This window comes from Salmo salar, chromosome 09 (assembly GCF_965601325.2).
Source record: "Salmo salar chromosome 09, fSalSal1, whole genome shotgun sequence".
Classification (NCBI taxonomy): Eukaryota; Metazoa; Chordata; class Actinopteri; order Salmoniformes; family Salmonidae; genus Salmo; species Salmo salar.
Window position 1 is genome coordinate 33,245,715 of NC_138299.1, and position 25,770 is coordinate 33,271,484.

General features: G+C 36.7%; 1 protein-coding gene across 1 annotated transcript in view; it reads left to right on the plus strand.

Moving 5' to 3' along the window:
• LOC106611209 (rho GTPase-activating protein 5) overlaps positions 1 to 25,770 on the plus strand; it is an 80,125-nt gene that overhangs the window by 33,125 nt on the left and 21,230 nt on the right. Inside the window, exon 4 of the mRNA XM_082955737.1 lies at positions 3,530 to 3,607. Coding sequence (XP_082811863.1) covers positions 3,530 to 3,607 — 78 coding nt within the window. The remainder of the gene's footprint in view (positions 1 to 3,529; positions 3,608 to 25,770) is intronic.

Here is a 25,770-nt window from a genome sequence, read left to right on the forward strand (position 1 = left end):
GTCAATCCCTGGTAGATATAAAAAAGCTCCAAATGGCTCAGAACAGGGCTGCTGTAACGGCCGTTGCAGAGAGTAGACCAAGGCGCAGCGTGGTGAGTGCTCATCATGTATTTATTATAGAACACTTAAACAAAGAAACAAGAAACCGACAGCCAAACAGTTCTGACAGGTTAGCAACAAAACAAAGAAAACAAAGAAATACAAATCATAGTAAAAAGGACATAGAATGCCCACCCTGGCCTAACCAAAATAGAGAATAAAACCCTCTCTATGGCCAGGGCGTGACAGTACCCCCCCCCCCCCCCCTCCCCCAAAGGTGCGGACTCCGGCCGCAAAACCTGACTCTAAAGGGGAGGGTCCGGGTGGGCCTTCCTTACGGCGGCGGCTCTGGTGCGGGACGTGGACCCCGCTCCACCTTCGGCTTGGCCCACTTAGGTGGCGCCTCTGGAGTGGGGACCCTCGCCGCCGACCCCGGACTGGGGACCCTCGCAGCGGGCCCGGACAGGCGGGCGACTCTGGCGGCTCCCGACTGGCGGGCGACTCTGGCGGTTCCGGACTGGCGGGCGACTCTGGCGGCTCCGGACAGGCGGCAGGCACAGGACTCACCAGGCTGGGGAGACATGCAGGAGGCCTGGCTCTGGGAGCAGGCACAGGACTCACCAGGCTGTGGAGACTTGAAGGAGGCCTGGCTCTGGGAGCAGGCACAGGACTCACCAGGCTGAGGAGACTTGCAGGAGGCCTGGCTCTGGGAGCAGGCACAGGACTCACCAGGCTGGGGAGACTTGAAGGAGGCCTGGCTCTGGGAGCAGGCACAAGACTCACCAGGCTGGGGAGACTTGCAGGAGGCCTGGCTCTGGGAGCAGGCACAGGACTCACCAGGCTGGGGAGACTTGAAGGAGGCCTGGCTCTGGGCGCAGACACATGACTCACCAGGCTGGGGAGACTTGCAGGAGGCCTGGCTCTGGGCGCAGACACAGGACTCACCAGGCTGGGGAGACTTGAAGGAGGCCTGGCTCTGGGCGCAGACACAGGACTCACCAGGCTGAGGAGACTTGAAGGAGGCCTGGCTCTGGGAGCAGGCACAGGACTCACCAGGCTGAGGAGACTTGAAGGAGGCCTGGCTCTGGGCGCAGGCACAGGACTCACCAGGCTGGTGAGACTTGCAGGACGCCTGGCTCTGGGCGCAGGCACAGGACTCACCAGGCTGGGGAGACATGCAGGAGGCCTGGCTTTGGGAGCAGGCACCGGATAGACCGGGTCCTGGAGACGCACTGGCGGTCTGGAGCGCACGGCCTGCACAACCCGTCCTGGCTGAGTTGTCACTGTAGCCCGGCACGGGCGAAGCGCTGGCACAGGGCGAACTGGGCTGTGCTGGAGATTGAGGGCTGCCGTGCGTAGAGCAGGCGCAGGGAAGGCTGGACCTAGGAGACGCACTGGTGGCCACATGTGCTGCGCCGGCGTACTTCTCCCTGGCTGGATGCCCACTCTAGCACGGCACTTGCGGGGGGCTGGTATCGACCGCACCGGACGGTGCATGCGGATGGGCGAGACCGTGCGCACTTCCGCATAGCACGGTGCTCTCCACATCAACCGCTCCCCACGGTAAGCACGGGGAGTTGGCTCAGGTCTATTGCCTGACTCCGCCAATCTCCCCATGTGCCCCCCCCACATTTTTGGGGGGGGCTGCCTCTCGTGCCTGCTTTGTTGATTTGCCTGTTCCTCCCAGTATCGCCGTTCTGCCTTCGCTGCCTCGATCTCCCACTGCGGGCGGCGATACTCCCCAGGCGTTGTCCAGGGTCCCTTTCCGTCCCAAATCATCTCCCACGTCCAGGAGTCTATAACCCTCTGTTCCTCCATACCACGCTGCTTGGTCTTCTTGTGGTGGGTGGTTCTGTAACGGCCGTTGCAGAGAGTAGACCAAGGCGCAGCGTGGTGAGTGCTCATCATGTATTTATTATAGAACACTTAAACAAAGAAACAAGAAACCGACAGCCAAACAGTTCTGTCAGGTTAGCAACACTAAACAGAAATTAACCACCCACAAAACCCAAAGGAAAACAGGATACCTAAGTATGGCTCCCAATCAGAGACAACGATATACAGCTGTCCCTGATTGAGAACCATACCCAAAACAAAGAAATACAAAACAGAAAAAAAGACATAGAATGCCCACCCTGGCCTAACTAAAATAGAGAATAAAACCCTCTCTATGGCCAGGGCGTGACAGCTGCCAGATTAGCTCTTCATTGATCAATCTATATGAATCTTATCCAAATGCATCAGAGTCTCTCATGGCTTCACGTTGAAAACAAATTACTATCCAGTCTTCTGATTTTCTTTAGTAATATTATATTTTTCAAAAAAACAGTATTTTTCAGACCAGTTAGTACATACTAGCAGCACGCATAACCACCAAACCAGACAGGCAAATTCAGGGCAGCTAAGACAACCTAAGCCAAGGACAAATCATCTTAAATCGACATTTTTATGTAGGGCCATAGCTGAATGGAACTCTTTACCAATACATATTTCTCAGGCAAAAAGTAAATCCACCTTCAAGAAAAACAAAAGAACATCTAATGCTATAGTCCATATGACTGGACAGGAAGTAGAAAGAACATCTAATGCTATAGACCATATGACTGGACAGGAAATAGAAAGCATCAACTGAATGTTAAATGTGTTTCCTGTCAGGTATTTTAATTGTCTGTATTGTCTACTTTTGAAAGTAGGTTTGGTTTGGTTAGGTTAGGTTTGGTTAGATTAGGTTAGGTTTGGTTAGGTTTGGTTAGATTCGGTTAGGTTTGGTTAGGTTTGGTCTGGTCTTGTTAGGTCTGGTTTGGTTAGGTTTGGTTAGGTTAGGTTTGGTTAGGTTAGGTTTGGTTAGGTCTGGTTAGGTTTGGTTAGGTTTGGTTAGGTTAGGTTTGGTCTGGTCTGGTTAGGTCTGGTTTGGTTAGGTTTGGTTAGATTCGGTTAGGTTTGGTTAGGTTTGGTTTGGTTAGGTTAGGTTTGGTTAGGTCTGGTTAGGTTTGGTTAGGTTTGGTTAGGTTAGGTTTGGTTAGGTTTGGCTTGGTTAGGTTAGGTTTGGATTGGTTAGATTAGGTTTGGAGGTGCTGCTTACTGTATCCCAGGGCCAGGGCCTGTGTTTCCTCTACCCCTCAAAACTGACAGCCTTTTCCTCCACCTCCTCCACAGTGTGTGTGTGTGTGTGTGTGTGTGTGTGTGTGTGTGTGTGTGTGTGTGTGTGTGTGTGTGTGTGTGTGTGTGTGTGTGTGTGTGTGTGTGTGTGTGTGTGTGTGTGTGTGTGTGTGTGTGTGTGTGTGTAAAAATCGTCTCGGGCCATGCTTAATATCACGGTGGTTGTGTCTGTGTTTTATTTTTCTCTGATCTGAAATCATTGCTAAACGGAAAAGTGTCTTTAAACTTCTCCTGCCCTTTTCACAGTGGAACCATGTTGATAGCAGGTCAAGTAGTAGATTCACACTGCCTGTACTTATGCTCTAAATATGTCTGTTCTTTTGTCCTCCAGGACTTACAACAGAGGGCCTGTATCGCGTGAGTGGGAACAAGACTGATCAAGACAATATCCAGAAGCAGTTTGATCAAGGTAAAACACAGCTGCAGTTGTCAACTCACTATTTTACCTACGATATTCTCCTAGAAATGTATTTTTTCTTTACAAGCTCAATGTTTTCCTTATTATCTTTACAAGCTCAGTTTTCATTATTATCTTTACAAGTTCTCTGTTTTCCTTATTATCTTTACAATCTCACTGTTTTCCTTATTATCTTTATAAGCTCTCTGTTTTCCTTATTATCTTTACAAGCCCACTGTTTACCAAGCTCTCTGTTTTCCTTATTATCTTTATAAGTTCTCTGTTTTCCTTATTATCTTTATAAGTTCTCTGTTTTCCTTATTGTCTTTACAAGCTCACTGCTTTCCTTATTATCTTTACAAGCTCTCTGTTTTCCTTATTATCTTTACAAGTTCTCTGTTTTCCTTATTATCTTTACAAGCTCACTGCTTTCCTTATTATCTTTACAAGCTCAGTGTTTTCCTTATTATCTTTACAAGCTCTCTGTTTTCCTTATTATCATTACAAGCTCTCTGTTTTCCTTATTATCTTTACAAGCTCACTGCTTTCCATATTATCTTTACAAGCTCTCTGTTTTCCTTATTATCTTTACAAGTTCTCTGTTTTCCTTATTATCTTTACTAGCTCAGGGTTTTCCTTATTATCTTTACAAGCTCTCTGTTTTCCTTATTATCTTTACAAGATCCCTGTTTTCCTTATTATCTTTACAAGATCCCTGTTTTATCTTTACAAGCTCTCTGTTTTTCTTATTATCTTTACAAGTTCTCTGTTTTCCTTATTATCTTTACTAGCTCAGGGTTTTCCTTATTATCTTTACAAGCTCTCTGTTTTCCTTATTATCTTTACAAGATCCCTGTTTTCCTTATTATCTTTACAAGATCCCTGTTTTATCTTTACAAGCTCTCTGTTTTCCTTATTATCTTTACAAGCTCTCTGTTTTCCTTATTATCTCTCCAAGCTTTCTGTTTTCCTTATTGTCTTTACAAGCTCTCTTGTTTTCCTTATTGTCTTTACAAGCTCAGTGTTTTCCTTATTATCTTTACAAGCTCTCTGTTTTCCTTATTATCTCTCCAAGCTCTCTGTTTTCCTTATTATCTTTACAAGCTCTCTGTTTTCCTTATTATCTCTCCAAGCTCTCTGTTTTCCTTATTATCTTTACAAGCTCTCTGTTTTCCTTATTATCTTTACAAGCTCTCTGTTTTCCTTATTGTGTTTACAAGCTCTCTGTTTTCCTTATTATCTTTACAAGCTCTCTGTTTTCCTTATTATCTTTACAAGCTCTCTGTTTTCCTTATTGTCTTTACAAGCTCTCTGTTTTCCTTATTATCTTTACAAGCTCTCTGTTTTCCTTATTATCTTTACAAGCTCTCTGTTTTCCTTATTATCTTTACAAGCTATCTGTTTTCCTTATTATCTTTACAAGCTCTCTGTTTTCCTTATTATCTTTACAAGCTCTCTGTTTTCCTTATTATCTTTACAAGCTCACTGTTTTCCTTATTAGTTTTATAAGCTCTCTGTTTTCCTTATTATCTTTACAAGCTCAGTGTTTTCCTTATTATTGTTACAAGCTCAGTGTTTTTCTTATTATCTTTACAAGCTCAGTGTTTTCCTTATTATCTCAACAAGCTCTCTGTTTTCCTTATTATCTTTTCAAGCTCGCTGTTTTCCTTATTATCTTTACAAGCTCACTGTTTTCCTTATTATTTTTACAAGCTTTCTGTTTTCCTTATCTTTACAAGCTCAGTGTTTTTCTTATTATCTTTACAAGCACTCTGTTTTCCTTATTATCTCTACAAGCTCTCTGTTTTCCTTATTAACTTTACAAGCTCGCTGTTTTCCTTATTATATTTACAAGCTCACTGTTTTCCTTATTATCTTCACAAGCTCTCTGTTTTCCTTATTATCTTTACAAGCTCACTGTTTTCCTTATTAGTTTTATAAGCTCTCTGTTTTCCTTATTATCTTTACAAGCTCAGTGTTTTCCTTATTATTGTTACAAGCTCAGTGTTTTTCTTATTATCTTTACAAGCTCAGTGTTTTCCTTATTATCTCAACAAGCTCTCTGTTTTCCTTATTATCTTTTCAAGCTCGCTGTTTTCCTTATTATCTTTACAAGCTCACTGTTTTCCTTATTATTTTTACAAGCTCTCTGTTTTCCTTATCTTTACAAGCTCAGTGTTTTTCTTATTATCTTTACAAGCACTCTTTTTTCCTTATTATCTCTACAATCTCTCTGTTTTCCTTATTAACTTTACAAGCTCGCTGTTTTCCTTATTATATTTACAAGCTCACTGTTTTCCTTATTATCTTCACAAGCTCTCTGTTTTCCTTATTGTCTTTACAAGCTCAATGTTTTCCTTATTATCTTTACAAGCTTTCTGTTTTCCTTATTATCTTTACAAGCTCTCTGTTTTCCTTATTATCTCTCCAAGCTCTCTGTTTTCCTTATTGTCTTTACAAGCTCTCTGTTTTCCTTATTATCTTTACAAGCTCAGTGTTTTCCTTATTGTCTTTACAAGCTCTCTGTTTTCCTTATTATCTTCACAAGCTCTCTGTTTTCCTTATTGTCTTTACAAGCTCAGTGTTTTCCTTATTGTCTTTACAAGCTCTCTGTTTTCCTTATTATCTTTACAAGTTCTCTGTTTTCCTTATTATCTTTACAAGCCCTCTGTTTTCCTTATTATCTCCCCAAGCTCTCTGTTTTCCTTATTGTCTTTACAAGCTCTCTGTTTTCCTTATTGTCTTTACAAGCTGTCACGATTGTCGTTGGAAGAAACGGACCAAAGTGCAGTGTGTGTGTCGTTCCACATTTTATTTACTCTGTGAAACTATGCGATACATCAAATAACTGAATAGAGAAAACAACAAACCGTGACGCATAGGAGAAACAAACACTACTCAAAAATAATCACCCACAAAACCCAGGAAGAAAAACCCCTACTTAAGTATGATCTCCAATTAGAGACAACGAGGACCAGCTGCCTCTCATGGGAGATCATCCCAAACAAACCATCATAGAAATACAAAAACTAGAACCTAAGAACATAGAAATAGAACACATAGAATAAACCCCCCTGTCACACCCTGACCTACTCTACCATAGAAAATAACAGCTTACCATGGTCAGGATGTGACACAAGCTCTCTGTTTTCCTTATTATCTCTACAAGCTCTCTGTTTTCCTTATTATCTCTACAAGCTCTCTGTTTTCCTTATTATCTCTACAAGCTCTCTGTTTTCCTTATTATCTCTACAAGTTCTCTGTTTTCCTTATTATCTCTACAAGCTCTCTGTTTTCCTTATTATCTTTACAAGCTCTCTGTTTTCCTTATTGTCTTTACAAGCTCTCTGTTTTCCTTATTATCTCTACAAGCTCTCTGTTTTCCTTATTATCTCTACAAGCTCTCTGTTTTCCTTATTATCTCTACAAGCTCTCTGTTTTCCTTATTATCTCTACAAGCTCTCTGTTTTCCTTATTATCTCTACAAGCTCTCTGTTTTCCTTATTATCTTTACAAGCTCTCTGTTTTCCTTATTGTCTTTACAAGCTCTCTGTTTTCCTTATTATCTTTACAAGCTCTCTGTTTTCCTTATTGTCTTTACAAGCTCTCTGTTTTCCTTATTGTCTTTACAAGCTCTCTGTTTTCCTTATTGTCTTTACAAGCTCTCTGTTTTCCTTATTATCTCTACAAGCTCTCTGTTTTCCTTATTGTCTTTACAAGCTCTCTGTTTTCCTTATTGTCTTTACAAGCTCTCTGTTTTCCTTATTATCTCTACAAGCTCTCTGTTTTCCTTATTGTCTTTACAAGCTCTCTGTTTTCCTTATTATCTCTACAAGCTCTCTGTTTTCCTTATTGTCTTTACAAGCTCTCTGTTTTCCTTATTGTCTTTACAAGCTCTCTGTTTTCCTTATTGTCTTTACAAGCTCTCTGTTTTCCTTATTGTCTTTACAAGCTCTCTGTTTTCCTTATTATCTTTACAAGCTCTCTGTTTTCCTTATTGTCTTTACAAGCTCACTGCTTTCCTTATTATCTTTACAAGCTCAGTGTTTTCCTTATTATCTTTACAAGCTCTCTGTTTTCCTTATTATCATTACAAGCTCTCTGTTTTCCTTATTATCTTTACAAGCTCACTGCTTTCCATATTATCTTTACAAGCTCTCTGTTTTCCTTATTATCTTTACAAGTTCTCTGTTTTCCTTATTATCTTTACTAGCTCAGGGTTTTCCTTATTATCTTTACAAGCTCTCTGTTTTCCTTATTATCTTTACAAGATCCCTGTTTTCCTTATTATCTTTACAAGATCCCTGTTTTATCTTTACAAGCTCTCTGTTTTCCTTATTATCTTTACAAGTTCTCTGTTTTCCTTATTATCTTTACTAGCTCAGGGTTTTCCTTATTATCTTTACAAGCTCTCTGTTTTCCTTATTATCTTTACAAGATCCCTGTTTTCCTTATTATCTTTACAAGATCCCTGTTTTATCTTTACAAGCTCTCTGTTTTCCTTATTATCTTTACAAGCTCTCTGTTTTCCTTATTATCTCTCCAAGCTTTCTGTTTTCCTTATTGTCTTTACAAGCTCTCTTGTTTTCCTTATTGTCTTTACAAGCTCAGTGTTTTCCTTATTATCTTTACAAGCTCTCTGTTTTCCTTATTATCTCTCCAAGCTCTCTGTTTTCCTTATTATCTTTACAAGCTCTCTGTTTTCCTTATTATCTCTCCAAGCTCTCTGTTTTCCTTATTATCTTTACAAGCTGTCTGTTTTCTTTATTATCTTTACAAGCTCTCTGTTTTCCTTATCTTTACAAGCTCTCTGTTTTCCTTATTATCTTTACAAGCTCTCTGTTTTCCTTATTGTCTTTACAAGCTCTCTGTTTTCCTTATTATCTTTACAAGCTCTCTGTTTTCCTTATTATCTTTACAAGCTCTCTGTTTTCCTTATTGTGTTTACAAGCTCTCTGTTTTCCTTATTATCTTTACAAGCTCTCTGTTTTCCTTATTATCTTTACAAGCTCTCTGTTTTCCTTATTGTCTTTACAAGCTCTCTGTTTTCCTTATTATCTTTACAAGCTCTCTGTTTTCCTTATTATCTTTACAAGCTCTCTGTTTTCCTTATTATCTTTACAAGCTATCTGTTTTCCTTATTATCTTTACAAGCTCTCTGTTTTCCTTATTATCTTTACAAGCTCTCTGTTTTCCTTATTATCTTTACAAGCTCACTGTTTTCCTTATTAGTTTTATAAGCTCTCTGTTTTCCTTATTATCTTTACAAGCTCAGTGTTTTCCTTATTATTGTTACAAGCTCAGTGTTTTTCTTATTATCTTTACAAGCTCAGTGTTTTCCTTATTATCTCAACAAGCTCTCTGTTTTCCTTATTATCTTTTCAAGCTCGCTGTTTTCCTTATTATCTTTACAAGCTCACTGTTTTCCTTATTATTTTTACAAGCTTTCTGTTTTCCTTATCTTTACAAGCTCAGTGTTTTTCTTTTTATCTTTACAAGCACTCTGTTTTCCTTATTATCTCTACAAGCTCTCTGTTTTCCTTATTAACTTTACAAGCTCGCTGTTTTCCTTATTATATTTACAAGCTCACTGTTTTCCTTATTATCTTCACAAGCTCTCTGTTTTCCTTATTATCTTTACAAGCTCACTGTTTTCCTTATTAGTTTTATAAGCTCTCTGTTTTCCTTATTATCTTTACAAGCTCAGTGTTTTCCTTATTATTGTTACAAGCTCAGTGTTTTTCTTATTATCTTTACATGCTCAGTGTTTTCCTTATTATCTCAACAAGCTCTCTGTTTTCCTTATTATCTTTTCAAGCTCGCTGTTTTCCTTATTATCTCTACAACCCCACTGTTTTCCTTATTATTTTTACAAGCTCTCTGTTTTCCTTATCTTTACAAGCTCAGTGTTTTTCTTATTATCTTTACAAGCACTCTTTTTTCCTTATTATCTCTACAAGCTCTCTGTTTTCCTTATTAACTTTACAAGCTCGCTGTTTTCCTTATTATATTTACAAGCTCACTGTTTTCCTTATTATCTTCACAAGCTCTCTGTTTTCCTTATTGTCTTTACAAGCTCTCTGTTTTCCTTATTATCTTTACAAGCTTTCTGTTTTCCTTATTATCTTTACAAGCTCTCTGTTTTCGTTATTATCTCTCCAAGCTCTCTGTTTTCCTTATTGTCTTTACAAGCTCTCTGTTTTCCTTATTATCTTTACAAGCTCAGTGTTTTCCTTATTGTCTTTACAAGCTCTCTGTTTTCCTTATTATCTTCACAAGCTCTCTGTTTTCCTTATTGTCTTTACAAGCTCAGTGTTTTCCTTATTGTCTTTACAAGCTCTCTGTTTTCCTTATTATCTTTACAAGTTCTCTGTTTTCCTTATTATCTTTACAAGCCCTCTGTTTTCCTTATTATCTCTCCAAGCTCTCTGTTTTCCTTATTGTCTTTACAAGCTCTCTGTTTTCCTTATTGTCTTTACAAGCTGTCACGATTGTCGTTGGAAGAAACGGACCAAAGTGCAGTGTGTGTGTCGTTCCACATTTTATTTACTCTGTGAAACTATGCGATACATCAAATAACTGAATAGAGAAAACAACAAACCGTGACGCATAGGAGAAACAAACACTACTCAAAAATAATCACCCACAAAACCCAGGAAGAAAAACCCCTACTTAAGTATGATCTCCAATTAGAGACAACGAGGACCAGCTGCCTCTCATGGGAGATCATCCCAAACAAACCATCATAGAAATACAAAAACTAGAACCTAAGAACATAGAAATAGAACACATAGAATAAACCCCCCTGTCACACCCTGACCTACTCTACCATAGAAAATAACAGCTTACCATGGTCAGGACGTGACACTAGCTCTCTGTTCTCCTTATTATCTCTACAAGCTCTCTGTTTTCCTTATTATCTCTACAAGCTCTCTGTTTTCCTTATTATCTCTACAAGCTCTCTGTTTTCCTTATTATCTCTACAAGCTCTCTGTTTTCCTTATTATCTTTACAAGCTCTCTGTTTTCCTTATTGTCTTTACAAGCTCTCTGTTTTCCTTATTATCTCTACAAGCTCTCTGTTTTCCTTATTATCTCTACAAGCTCTCTGTTTTCCTTATTATCTCTACAAGCTCTCTGTTTTCCTTATTATCTCTACAAGCTCTCTGTTTTCCTTATTATCTCTACAAGCTCTCTGTTTTCCTTATTATCTTTACAAGCTCTCTGTTTTCCTTATTGTCTTTACAAGCTCTCTGTTTTCCTTATTATCTTTACAAGCTCTCTGTTTTCCTTATTGTCTTTACAAGCTCTCTGTTTTCCTTATTGTCTTTACAAGCTCTCTGTTTTCCTTATTGTCTTTACAAGCTCTCTGTTTTCCTTATTATCTCTACAAGCTCTCTGTTTTCCTTATTGTCTTTACAATCTCTCTGTTTTCCTTATTGTCTTTACAAGCTCTCTGTTTTCCTTATTATCTTTACAAGCTCTCTGTTTTCCTTATTATCTTTACAAGCTCTCTGTTTTCCTTATTGTGTTTACAAGCTCTCTGTTTTCCTTATTATCTTTACAAGCTCTCTGTTTTCCTTATTATCTTTACAAGCTCTCTGTTTTCCTTATTGTCTTTACAAGCTCTCTGTTTTCCTTATTATCTTTACAAGCTCTCTGTTTTCCTTATTATCTTTACAAGCTCTCTGTTTTCCTTATTATCTTTACAAGCTATCTGTTTTCCTTATTATCTTTACAAGCTCTCTGTTTTCCTTATTATCTTTACAAGCTCTCTGTTTTCCTTATTATCTTTACAAGCTCACTGTTTTCCTTATTAGTTTTATAAGCTCTCTGTTTTCCTTATTATCTTTACAAGCTCAGTGTTTTCCTTATTATTGTTACAAGCTCAGTGTTTTTCTTATTATCTTTACAAGCTCAGTGTTTTCCTTATTATCTCAACAAGCCCTCTGTTTTCCTTATTATCTTTTCAAGCTCGCTGTTTTCCTTATTATCTTTACAAGCTCACTGTTTTCCTTATTATTTTTACAAGCTCTCTGTTTTCCTTATCTTTACAAGCTCAGTGTTTTTCTTATTATCTTTACAAGCACTCTTTTTTCCTTATTATCTCTACAAGCTCTCTGTTTTCCTTATTAACTTTACAAGCTCGCTGTTTTCCTTATTATATTTACAAGCTCACTGTTTTCCTTATTATCTTCACAAGCTCTCTGTTTTCCTTATTGTCTTTACAAGCTCAATGTTTTCCTTATTATCTTTACAAGCTTTCTGTTTTCCTTATTATCTTTACAAGCTCTCTGTTTTCCTTATTATCTCTCCAAGCTCTCTGTTTTCCTTATTGTCTTTACAAGCTCTCTGTTTTCCTTATTATCTTTACAAGCTCAGTGTTTTCCTTATTGTCTTTACAAGCTCTCTGTTTTCCTTATTATCTTCACAAGCTCTCTGTTTTCCTTATTGTCTTTACAAGCTCAGTGTTTTCCTTATTGTCTTTACAAGCTCTCTGTTTTCCTTATTATCTTTACAAGTTCTCTGTTTTCCTTATTATCTTTACAAGCCCTCTGTTTTCCTTATTATCTCTCCAAGCTCTCTGTTTTCCTTATTGTCTTTACAAGCTCTCTGTTTTCCTTATTGTCTTTACAAGCTGTCACGATTGTCGTTGGAAGAAACGGACCAAAGTGCAGTGTGTGTGTCGTTCCACATTTTATTTACTCTGTGAAACTATGCGATACATCAAATAACTGAATAGAGAAAACAACAAACCGTGACGCATAGGAGAAACAAACACTACTCAAAAATAATCACCCACAAAACCCAGGAAGAAAAACCCCTACTTAAGTATGATCTCCAATTAGAGACAACGAGGACCAGCTGCCTCTCATGGGAGATCATCCCAAACAAACCATCATAGAAATACAAAAACTAGAACCTAAGAACATAGAAATAGAACACATAGAATAAACCCCCCTGTCACACCCTGACCTACTCTACCATAGAAAATAACAGCTTACCATGGTCAGGACGTGACACTAGCTCTCTGTTCTCCTTATTATCTCTACAAGCTCTCTGTTTTCCTTATTATCTCTACAAGCTCTCTGTTTTCCTTATTATCTCTACAAGCTCTCTGTTTTCCTTATTATCTCTACAAGCTCTCTGTTTTCCTTATTATCTTTACAAGCTCTCTGTTTTCCTTATTGTCTTTACAAGCTCTCTGTTTTCCTTATTATCTCTACAAGCTCTCTGTTTTCCTTATTATCTCTACAAGCTCTCTGTTTTCCTTATTATCTCTACAAGCTCTCTGTTTTCCTTATTATCTCTACAAGCTCTCTGTTTTCCTTATTATCTCTACAAGCTCTCTGTTTTCCTTATTATCTTTACAAGCTCTCTGTTTTCCTTATTGTCTTTACAAGCTCTCTGTTTTCCTTATTATCTTTACAAGCTCTCTGTTTTCCTTATTGTCTTTACAAGCTCTCTGTTTTCCTTATTGTCTTTACAAGCTCTCTGTTTTCCTTATTGTCTTTACAAGCTCTCTGTTTTCCTTATTATCTCTACAAGCTCTCTGTTTTCCTTATTGTCTTTACAATCTCTCTGTTTTCCTTATTGTCTTTACAAGCTCTCTGTTTTCCTTATTATCTCTACAAGCTCTCTGTTTTCCTTATTGTCTTTACAAGCTCTCTGTTTTCCTTATTATCTCTACAAGCTCTCTGTTTTCCTTATTGTCTTTACAAGCTCTCTGTTTTCCTTATTGTCTTTACAAGCTCTCTGTTTTCCTTATTGTCTTTACAAGCTCTCTGTTTTCCTTATTGTCTTTACAAGCTCTCTGTTTTCCTTATTATCTTTACAAGCTCTCTGTTTTCCTTATTGTCTTTACAAGCTCTCTGTTTTCCTTATTGTCTTTACAAGCTCTCTGTTTTCCTTATTATCTTTACAAGCTCTCTGTTTTTCTTATTGTCTTTACAAGCTCTCTGTTTTCCTTATTATCTTTACAAGCTCTCTGTTTTCCTTATTATCTTTACAAGCTCTCTGTTTTCCTTATTGTCTTTACAAGCTCTCTGTTTTCCTTATTATCTTTACAAGCTCTCTGTTTTCCTTATTGTCTTTACAAGCTCTCTGTTTTCCTTATTATCTTTACAAGCTCTCTGTTTTCCTTATTGTCTTTACAAGCTCTCTGTTTTCCTTATTGTCTTTACAAGCTCTCTGTTTTCCTTATTATCTTTACAAGCTTTCTGTTTTCCTTATTACCTTTACGAGCTGTCACGATTGTCGTTGGAAGAAACGGACCAAAGTGCAGTGTGTGTGTCGTTCCACATTTTATTTACTCTGTGAAACTATGCGATACATCAAATAACTGAATAGAGAAAACAACAAACCGTGACGCATAGGAGAAACAAACACTAATCAAAAATAATCACCCACAAAACCCAGGAAGAAAAACCCCTACTTAAGTATGATCTCCAATTAGAGACAACGAGGACCAGCTGCCTCTCATGGGAGATCATCCCAAACAAACCATCATAGAAATACAAAAACTAGAACCTAAGAACATAGAAATAGAACACATAGAATAAACCCCCCTGTCACACCCTGACCTACTCTACCATAGAAAATAACAGCTTACCATGGTCAGGACGTGACACAAGCTCTCTGTTTTCCTTATTATCTCTACAAGCTCTCTGTTTTCCTTATTATCTTTACAAGCTCTCTGTTTTCCTTATTGTCTTTACAAGCTCTCTGTTTTCCTTATTATCTCTACAAGCTCTCTGTTTTCCTTATTATCTCTACAAGCTCTCTGTTTTCCTTATTATCTCTACAAGCTCTCTGTTTTCCTTATTATCTCTACAAGCTCTCTGTTTTCCTTATTATCTTTACAAGCTCTCTGTTTTCCTTATTGTCTTTACAAGCTCTCTGTTTTCCTTATTATCTTTACAAGCTCTCTGTTTTCCTTATTATCTTTACAAGTTCTCTGTTTTCCTTATTGTATTTACAAGCTATCTGTTTTCCTTATTATCTTTGCAAGCTCTCTGTTTTCCTTATTATCTCTACAAGCTCTCTGTTTTCCTTATTATCTCTACAAGCTCTCTGTTTTCCTTATTATCTCTACAAGCTCTCTGTTTTCCTTATTATCTTTACAAGCTCTCTGTTTTCCTTATTGTCTTTACAAGCTCTCTGTTTTCCTTATTATCTTTACAAGCTCTCTGTTTTCCTTATTATCTTTACAAGCTCTCTGTTTTCCTTATTGTCTTTACAAGCTCTCTGTTTTCCTTATTATCTTTACAAGCTCTCTGTTTTCCTTATTGTCTTTACAAGCTCTCTGTTTTCCTTATTATCTTTACAAGCTCTCTGTTTTCCTTATTATCTTTACAAGCTCTCTGTTTTCCTTATTATCTTTACAAGCTATCTGTTTTCCTTATTATCTTTACAAGCTCTCTGTTTTCCTTATTATCTTTACAAGCTCACTGTTTTCCTTATTATTTTTATAAGCTCTCTGTTTTCCTTATTATCTTTACAAGCTCAGTGTTTTCCTTATTATCGTTACAAGCTCAGTGTTTTTCTTATGATCTTTACAAGCTCAGTGTTTTCCTTATTATCTCAACAAGCTCTCTGTTTTCCTTATTATCTTTTCAAGCTCGCTGTTTTCCTTATTATCTTTACAAGCTCACTGTTTTCCTTATTATTTTTACAAGCTCTCTGTTTTCCTTATCTTTACAAGCTCAGTGTTTTTCTTATTATCTTTACAAGCTCTCTGTTTTCCTTATTATCTCTACAAGCTCTCTGTTTTCCTTATTAACTTTACAAGCTCGCTGTTTTCCTTATTATATTTACAAGCTCACTGTTTTCCTTATTATCTTCACAAGCTCTCTGTTTTCCTTATTGTCTTTACAAGCTCAATGTTTTCCTTATTATCTTTACAAGCTTTCTGTTTTCCTTATTATCTTTACAAGCTCTCTGTTTTCCTTATTATCTCTCCAAGCTCTCTGTTTTCCTTATTGTCTTTACAAGCTCTCTGTTTTCCTTATTATCTTTACAAGCTCAGTGTTTTCCTTATTGTCTTTACAAGCTCTCTGTTTTCCTTATTATCTTCACAAGCTCTCTGTTTTCCTTATTGTCTTTACAAGCTCAGTGTTTTCCTTATTGTCTTTACAAGCTCTCTGTTTTCCTTATTATCTTTACAAGTTCTCTGTTTTCCTTATTATCTTTACAAGCCCTCTGTTTTCCTTATTATCTCTCCAAGCTCTCTGTTTTCCTTATTGTCTTTACAAGCTCTCTGTTTTCCTTATTGTCTTTACAAGCTCTTTGTTTTCCTTATTATCTTTACAAGCTCTCTGTTTTCCTTATTATCTTTACAAGTTTTCTGTTTTCCTTATTATCTTTACAAGCTGTCACGATTGTCGTTGGAAGAAACGGACCAAAGTGCAGTGTGTGTGTCGTTCCACATTTTATTTACTCTGTGAAACTATGCGATACATCAAATAACTGAATAGACAAAACAACAAACCGTGAAGCAGAGGAGAAACAAACACTACTCAAAAATAATCACCCACAAAACCCAGGAAGAAAAACCCCTACTTAAGTATGATCTCCAATTAGAGACAACGAGGACCAGCTGCCTCTCATGGGAGATCATCCCAAACAAACCATCATAGAAATACAAAAACTAGAACCTAAGAACATAGAAATAGAACACATAGAATAAACCCCCCTGTCACACCCTGACCTACTCTACCATAGAAAATAACAGCTTACCATGGTCAGGACGTGACACAAGCTCTCTGTTTTCCTTATTATCTCTACAAGCTCTCTGTTTTCCTTATTATCTCTACAAGCTCTCTGTTTTCCTTATTATCTCTACAAGTTCTCTGTTTTCCTTATTATCTCTACAAGCTCTCTGTTTTCCTTATTATCTCTACAAGCTCTCTGTTTTCCTTATTATCTCTACAAGCTCTCCGTTTTCCTTATTATCTTTACAAGCTCTCTGTTTTCCTTATTGTCTTTACAAGCTCTCTGTTTTCCTTATTATCTCTACAAGCTCTCTGTTTTCCTTATTATCTCTACAAGCTCTCTGTTTTCCTTATTATCTCTACAAGCTCTCTGTTTTCCTTATTATCTCTACAAGCTCTCTGTTTTTCTTATTATCTCTACAAGCTCTCTGTTTTCCTCATTATCTTTACAAGCTGTCTGTTTTCCTTATTATCTTTACAAGCTCTCTGTTTTCCTTATTATCTCTCCAAGCTCTCTGTTTTCCTTATTGTCTTTACAAGCTCTCTGTTTTCCTTATTATCTTTACAAGCTCAGTGTTTTTCTTATTATCTTTACAAGCTCTCTGTTTTCCTTATTATCTCTACAAGCTCTCTGTTTTCCTTATTAACTTTACAAGCTTGCTGTTTTCCTTATTATCTCTACAAGCTCTCTGTTTTCCTTATTATCTCTACAAGCTATCTGTTTTCCTTATTATCTTTACAAGCTCTCTGTTTTCCTTATTATCTTTACAAGCTCAGTGTTTTTCTTATTATCTTTACAAGCTCAGTGTTTTCCTTATTATCTCAACAAGCTCTCTGTTTTCCTTATTATCTTTTCAAGCTCGCTGTTTTCCTTATTATCTTTACAAGCTCACTGTTTTCCTTATTATTTTTACAAGCTCTCTGTTTTCCTTATCTTTACAAGCTCAGTGTTTTTCTTATTATCTTTACAAGCTCTCTGTTTTCCTTATTATCTCTACAAGCTCTCTGTTTTCCTTATTAACTTTACAAGCTTGCTGTTTTCCTTATTATATTTACAAGCTCACTGTTTTCCTTATTATCTTCACAAGCTCTCTGTTTTCCTTATTGTCTTTACAAGCTCAATGTTTTCCTTATTATCTTTACAAGCTTTCTGTTTTCCTTATTATCTTTACAAGCTCTCTGTTTTCCTTATTATCTCTCCAAGCTCTCTGTTTTCCTTATTGTCTTTACAAGCTCTCTGTTTTCCTTATTGACTTTACAAGCTCAGTGTTTTCCTTATTGTCTTTACAAGCTCTCTGTTTTCCTTATTATCTTTACAAGTTCTCTGTTTTCCTTATTATCTTTACAAGCCCTCTGTTTTCCTTATTATCTCTCCAAGCTCTCTGTTTTCCTTATTGTCTTTACAAGCTCTCTGTTTTCCTTATTGTCTTTACAAGCTCTCTGTTTTCCTTATTGTCTTTACAAGCTCTCTGTTTTCCTTATTATCTTTACAAGCTCTCTGTTTTCCTTATTATCTTTACAAGCTTTCTGTTTTCCTTATTATCTTTACGAGCTGTCACGATTGTCGTTGGAAGAAACGGACCAAAGTGCAGTGTGTGTGTCGTTCCACATTTTATTTACTCTGTGAAACTATGCGATACATCAAATAACTGAATAGAGAAAACAACAAACCGTGACGCATAGGAGAAACAAACACTACTCAAAAATAATTACCCACAAAACCCAGGAAGAAAAACCCCTACTTAAGTATGATCTCCAATTAGAGACAACGAGGACCAGCTGCCTCTCATGGGAGATCATCCCAAACAAACCATCATAGAAATACAAAAACTAGAACCTAAGAACATAGAAATAGAACACATAGAATAAACCCCCCTGTCACACCCTGACCTACTCTACCATAGAAAATAACAGCTTACCATGGTCAGGACGTGACACTAGCTCTCTGTTCTCCTTATTATCTCTACAAGCTCTCTGTTTTCCTTATTATCTCTACAAGCTCTCTGTTTTCCTTATTATCTCTACAAGCTCTCTGTTTTCCTTATTATCTCTACAAGCTCTCTGTTTTCCTTATTATCTTTACAAGCTCTCTGTTTTCCTTATTGTCTTTACAAGCTCTCTGTTTTCCTTATTATCTCTACAAGCTCTCTGTTTTCCTTATTATCTCTACAAGCTCTCTGTTTTCCTTATTATCTCTACAAGCTCTCTGTTTTCCTTATTATCTCTACAAGCTCTCTGTTTTCCTTATTATCTCTACAAGCTCTCTGTTTTCCTTATTATCTTTACAAGCTCTCTGTTTTCCTTATTGTCTTTACAAGCTCTCTGTTTTCCTTATTATCTTTACAAGCTCTCTGTTTTCCTTATTGTCTTTACAAGCTCTCTGTTTTCCTTATTGTCTTTACAAGCTCTCTGTTTTCCTTATTGTCTTTACAAGCTCTCTGTTTTCCTTATTGTCTTTACAAGCTCTCTGTTTTCCTTATTATCTTTACAAGCTCTCTGTTTTCCTTATTATCTTTACAAGCTTTCTGTTTTCCTTATTATCTTTACGAGCTGTCACGATTGTCGTTGGAAGAAACGGACCAAAGTGCAGTGTGTGTGTCGTTCCACATTTTATTTACTCTGTGAAACTATGCGATACATCAAATAACTGAATAGAGAAAACAACAAACCGTGACGCATAGGAGAAACAAACACTAATCAAAAATAATCACCCACAAAACCCAGGAAGAAAAACCCCTACTTAAGTATGATCTCCAATTAGAGACAACGAGGACCAGCTGCCTCTCATGGGAGATCATCCCAAACAAACCATCATAGAAATACAAAAACTAGAACCTAAGAACATAGAAATAGAACACATAGAATAAACCCCCCTGTCACACCCTGACCTACTCTACCATAGAAAATAACAGCTTACCATGGTCAGGACGTGACACAAGCTCTCTGTTTTCCTTATTATCTCTACAAGCTCTCTGTTTTCCTTATTATCTTTACAAGCTCTCTGTTTTCCTTATTGTCTTTACAAGCTCTCTGTTTTCCTTATTATCTCTACAAGCTCTCTGTTTTCCTTATTATCTCTACAAGCTCTCTGTTTTCCTTATTATCTCTACAAGCTCTCTGTTTTCCTTATTATCTCTACAAGCTCTCTGTTTTCCTTATTATCTTTACAAGCTCTCTGTTTTCCTTATTATCTTTACAAGCTCTCTGTTTTCCTTATTGTCTTTACAAGCTCTCTGTTTTCCTTATTATCTTTACAAGCTCTCTGTTTTCCTTATTATCTTTACAAGTTCTCTGTTTTCCTTATTGTATTTACAAGCTATCTGTTTTCCTTATTATCTTTGCAAGCTCTCTGTTTTCCTTATTATCTCTACAAGCTCTCTGTTTTCCTTATTATCTCTACAAGCTCTCTGTTTTCCTTATTATCTCTACAAGCTCTCTGTTTTCCTTATTATCTTTACAAGCTCTCTGTTTTCCTTATTGTCTTTACAAGCTCTCTGTTTTCCTTATTATCTTTACAAGCTCTCTGTTTTCCTTATTATCTTTACAAGCTCTCTGTTTTCCTTATTGTCTTTACAAGCTCTCTGTTTTCCTTATTATCTTTACAAGCTCTCTGTTTTCCTTATTGTCTTTACAAGCTCTCTGTTTTCCTTATTATCTTTACAAGCTCTCTGTTTTCCTTATTATCTTTACAAGCTCTCTGTTTTCCTTATTATCTTTACAAGCTATCTGTTTTCCTTATTATCTTTACAAGCTCTCTGTTTTCCTTATTATCTTTACAAGCTCACTGTTTTCCTTATTATTTTTATAAGCTCTCTGTTTTCCTTATTATCTTTACAAGCTCAGTGTTTTCCTTATTATCGTTACAAGCTCAGTGTTTTTCTTATGATCTTTACAAGCTCAGTGTTTTCCTTATTATCTCAACAAGCTCTCTGTTTTCCTTATTATCTTTTCAAGCTCGCTGTTTTCCTTATTATCTTTACAAGCTCACTGTTTTCCTTATTATTTTTACAAGCTCTCTGTTTTCCTTATCTTTACAAGCTCAGTGTTTTTCTTATTATCTTTACAAGCTCTCTGTTTTCCTTATTATCTCTACAAGCTCTCTGTTTTCCTTATTAACTTTACAAGCTCGCTGTTTTCCTTATTATATTTACAAGCTCACTGTTTTCCTTATTATCTTCACAAGCTCTCTGTTTTCCTTATTGTCTTTACAAGCTCAATGTTTTCCTTATTATCTTTACAAGCTTTCTGTTTTCCTTATTATCTTTACAAGCTCTCTGTTTTCCTTATTATCTCTCCAAGCTCTCTGTTTTCCTTATTGTCTTTACAAGCTCTCTGTTTTCCTTATTGTCTTTACAAGCTCTCTGTTTTCCTTATTATCTTTACAAGCTCTCTGTTTTCCTTATTATCTTTACAAGCTTTCTGTTTTCCTTATTATCTTTACGAGCTGTCACGATTGTCGTTGGAAGAAACGGACCAAAGTGCAGTGTGTGTGTCGTTCCACATTTTATTTACTCTGTGAAACTATGCGATACATCAAATAACTGAATAGAGAAAACAACAAACCGTGACGCATAGGAGAAACAAACACTACTCAAAAATAATCACCCACAAAACCCAGGAAGAAAAACCCCTACTTAAGTATGATCTCCAATTAGAGACAACAAGGACCAGCTGCCTCTCATGGGAGATCATCCCAAACAAACCATCATAGAAATACAAAAACTAGAACCTAAGAACATAGAAATAGAACACATAGAATAAACCCCCCTGTCACACCCTGACCTACTCTACCATAGAAAATAACAGCTTACCATAGTCAGGACGTGACACAAGCTCTCTGTTTTCCTTATTATCTCTACAAGCTCTCTGTTTTCCTTATTATCTTTACAAGCTCTCTGTTTTCCTTATTGTCTTTACAAGCTCTCTGTTTTCCTTATTATCTCTACAAGCTCTCTGTTTTCCTTATTATCTCTACAAGCTCTCTGTTTTCCTTATTATCTCTACAAGCTCTCTGTTTTCCTTATTATCTCTACAAGCTCTCTGTTTTCCTTATTATCTTTACAAGCTCAGTGTTTTTCTTATTATCTTTACAAGCTCTCTGTTTTCCTTATTATCTTTACAAGCTCAGTGTTTTTCTTATTATCTTTACAAGCTCAGTGTTTTCCTTATTATCTCAACAAGCTCTCTGTTTTCCTTATTATCTTTTCAAGCTCGCTGTTTTCCTTATTATCTTTACAAGCTCACTGTTTTCCTTATTATTTTTACAAGCTCTCTGTTTTCCTTATCTTTACAAGCTCAGTGTTTTTCTTATTATCTTTACAAGCTCTCTGTTTTCCTTATTATCTCTACAAGCTCTCTGTTTTCCTTATTAACTTTACAAGCTCGCTGTTTTCCTTATTATATTTACAAGCTCACTGTTTTCCTTATTATCTTCACAAGCTCTCTGTTTTCCTTATTGTCTTTACAAGCTCAATGTTTTCCTTATTATCTTTACAAGCTTTCTGTTTTCCTTATTATCTTTACAAGCTCTCTGTTTTCCTTATTATCTCTCCAAGCTCTCTGTTTTCCTTATTGTCTTTACAAGCTCTCTGTTTTCCTTATTGTCTTTACAAGCTCTCTGTTTTCCTTATTATCTTTACAAGCTCTCTGTTTTCCTTATTATCTTTACAAGCTTTCTGTTTTCCTTATTATCTTTACGAGCTGTCACGATTGTCGTTGGAAGAAACGGACCAAAGTGCAGTGTGTGTGTCGTTCCACATTTTATTTACTCTGTGAAACTATGCGATACATCAAATAACTGAATAGACAAAACAACAAACCGTGACGCAGAGGAGAAACAAACACTACTCAAAAATAATCACCCACAAAACCCAGGAAGAAAAACCCCTACTTAAGTATGATCTCCAATTAGAGACAACAAGGACCAGCTGCCTCTCATGGGAGATCATCCCAAACAAACCATCATAGAAATACAAAAACTAGAACCTAAGAACATAGAAATAGAACACATAGAATAAACCCCCCTGTCACACCCTGACCTACTCTACCATAGAAAATAACAGCTTACCATGGTCAGGACGTGACACAAGCTCTCTGTTTTCCTTATTATCTCTACAAGCTCTCTGTTTTCCTTATTATCTTTACAAGCTCTCTGTTTTCCTTATTGTCTTTACAAGCTCTCTGTTTTCCTTATTATCTCTACAAGCTCTCTGTTTTCCTTATTATCTCTACAAGCTCTCTGTTTTCCTTATTATCTCTACAAGCTCTCTGTTTTCCTTATTATCTCTACAAGCTCTCTGTTTTCCTTATTATCTTTACAAGCTCTCTGTTTTCCTTATTATCTTTACAAGCTTTCTGTTTTCCTTATTATCTTTACGAGCTGTCACGATTGTCGTTGGAAGAAACGGACCAAAGTGCAGTGTGTGTGTCGTTCCACATTTTATTTACTCTGTGAAACTATGCGATACATCAAATAACTGAATAGAGAAAACAACAAACCGTGACGCATAGGAGAAACAAACACTACTCAAAAATAATCACCCACAAAACCCAGGAAGAAAAACCCCTACTTAAGTATGATCTCCAATTAGAGACAACGAGGACCAGCTGCCTCTCATGGGAGATCATCCCAAACAAACCATCATAGAAATACAAAAACTAGAACCTAAGAACATAGAAATAGAACACATAGAATAAACCCCCCTGTCACACCCTGACCTACTCTACCATAGAAAATAACAGCTTACCATGGTCAGGACGTGACACAAGCTCTCTGTTTTCCTTATTATCTCTACAAGCTCTCTGTTTTCCTTATTATCTCTACAAGCTCTCTGTTTTCCTTATTATCTCTACAAGCTCTCTGTTTTCCTTATTATCTCTACAAGTTCTCTGTTTTCCTTATTGTCTTTACAAGCTCTCTGTTTTCCTTATTATCTCTACAAGCTCTCTGTTTTCCTTATTATCTCTACAAGCTCTCTGTTTTCCTTATTATCTCTACAAGCTCTCTGTTTTCCTTATTATCTCTACAAGCTCTCTGTTTTTCTTATTATCTCTACAAGCTCTCTGTTTTCCTCATTATCTTTACAAGCTGTCTGTTTTCCTTATTATCTTTACAAGCTCTCTGTTTTCCTTATTATCTCTCCAAGCTCTCTGTTTTCCTTATTGTCTTTACAAGCTCTCTGTTTTCCTTATTATCTTTACAAGCTCAGTGTTTTTCTTATTATCTTTACAAGCTCAGTGTTTTCCTTATTATCTCAACAAGCTCTCTGTTTTCCTTATTATCTTTTCAAGCTCGCTGTTTTCCTTATTATCTTTACAAGCTCACTGTTTTCCTTATTATTTTTACAAGCTCTCTGTTTTCCTTATCTTTACAAGCTCAGTGTTTTTCTTATTATCTTTACAAGCTCTCTGTTTTCCTTATTATCTCTACAAGCTCTCTGTTTTCCTTATTAACTTTACAAGCTCGCTGTTTTCCTTATTATATTTACAAGCTCACTGTTTTCCTTATTATCTTCACAAGCTCTCTGTTTTCCTTATTGTCTTTACAAGCTCAATGTTTTCCTTATTATCTTTACAAGCTTTCTGTTTTCCTTATTATCTTTACAAGCTCTCTGTTTTCCTTATTATCTCTCCAAGCTCTCTGTTTTCCTTATTGTCTTTACAAGCTCTCTGTTTTCCTTATTGTCTTTACAAGCTCTCTGTTTTCCTTATTATCTTTACAAGCTCTCTGTTTTCCTTATTATCTTTACAAGCTTTCTGTTTTCCTTATTATCTTTACGAGCTGTCACGATTGTCGTTGGAAGAAACGGACCAAAGTGCAGTGTGTGTGTCGTTCCACATTTTATTTACTCTGTGAAACTATGCGATACATCAAATAACTGAATAGAGAAAACAACAAACCGTGACGCATAGGAGAAACAAACACTACTCAAAAATAATCACCCACAAAACCCAGGAAGAAAAACCCCTACTTAAGTATGATCTCCAATTAGAGACAACGAGGACCAGCTGCCTCTCATGGGAGATCATCCCAAACAAACCATCATAGAAATACAAAAACTAGAACCTAAGAACATAGAAATAGAACACATAGAATAAACCCCCCTGTCACACCCTGACCTACTCTACCATAGAAAATAACAGCTTACCATGGTCAGGACGTGACACAAGCTCTCTGTTTTCCTTATTATCTCTACAAGCTCTCTGTTTTCCTTATTATCTCTACAAGCTCTCTGTTTTCCTTATTATCTCTACAAGCTCTCTGTTTTCCTTATTATCTCTACAAGTTCTCTGTTTTCCTTATTGTCTTTACAAGCTCTCTGTTTTCCTTATTATCTCTACAAGCTCTCTGTTTTCCTTATTATCTCTACAAGCTCTCTGTTTTCCTTATTATCTCTACAAGCTCTCTGTTTTCCTTATTATCTCTACAAGCTCTCTGTTTTTCTTATTATCTCTACAAGCTCTCTGTTTTCCTCATTATCTTTACAAGCTGTCTGTTTTCCTTATTATCTTTACAAGCTCTCTGTTTTCCTTATTATCTCTCCAAGCTCTCTGTTTTCCTTATTGTCTTTACAAGCTCTCTGTTTTCCTTATTATCTTTACAAGCTCAGTGTTTTTCTTATTATCTTTACAAGCTCAGTGTTTTCCTTATTATCTCAACAAGCTCTCTGTTTTCCTTATTATCTTTTCAAGCTCGCTGTTTTCCTTATTATCTTTACAAGCTCACTGTTTTCCTTATTATTTTTACAAGCTCTCTGTTTTCCTTATCTTTACAAGCTCAGTGTTTTTCTTATTATCTTTACAAGCTCTCTGTTTTCCTTATTATCTCTACAAGCTCTCTGTTTTCCTTATTAACTTTACAAGCTCGCTGTTTTCCTTATTATATTTACAAGCTCACTGTTTTCCTTATTATCTTCACAAGCTCTCTGTTTTCCTTATTGTCTTTACAAGCTCAATGTTTTCCTTATTATCTTTACAAGCTTTCTGTTTTCCTTATTATCTTTACAAGCTCTCTGTTTTCCTTATTATCTCTCCAAGCTCTCTGTTTTCCTTATTGTCTTTACAAGCTCTCTGTTTTCCTTATTGTCTTTACAAGCTCTCTGTTTTCCTTATTATCTTTACAAGCTCTCTGTTTTCCTTATTATCTTTACAAGCTTTCTGTTTTCCTTATTATCTTTACGAGCTGTCACGATTGTCGTTGGAAGAAACGGACCAAAGTGCAGTGTGTGTGTCGTTCCACATTTTATTTACTCTGTGAAACTATGCGATACATCAAATAACTGAATAGAGAAAACAACAAACCGTGACGCATAGGAGAAACAAACACTACTCAAAAATAATCACCCACAAAACCCAGGAAGAAAAACCCCTACTTAAGTATGATCTCCAATTAGAGACAACAAGGACCAGCTGCCTCTCATGGGAGATCATCCCAAACAAACCATCATAGAAATACAAAAACTAG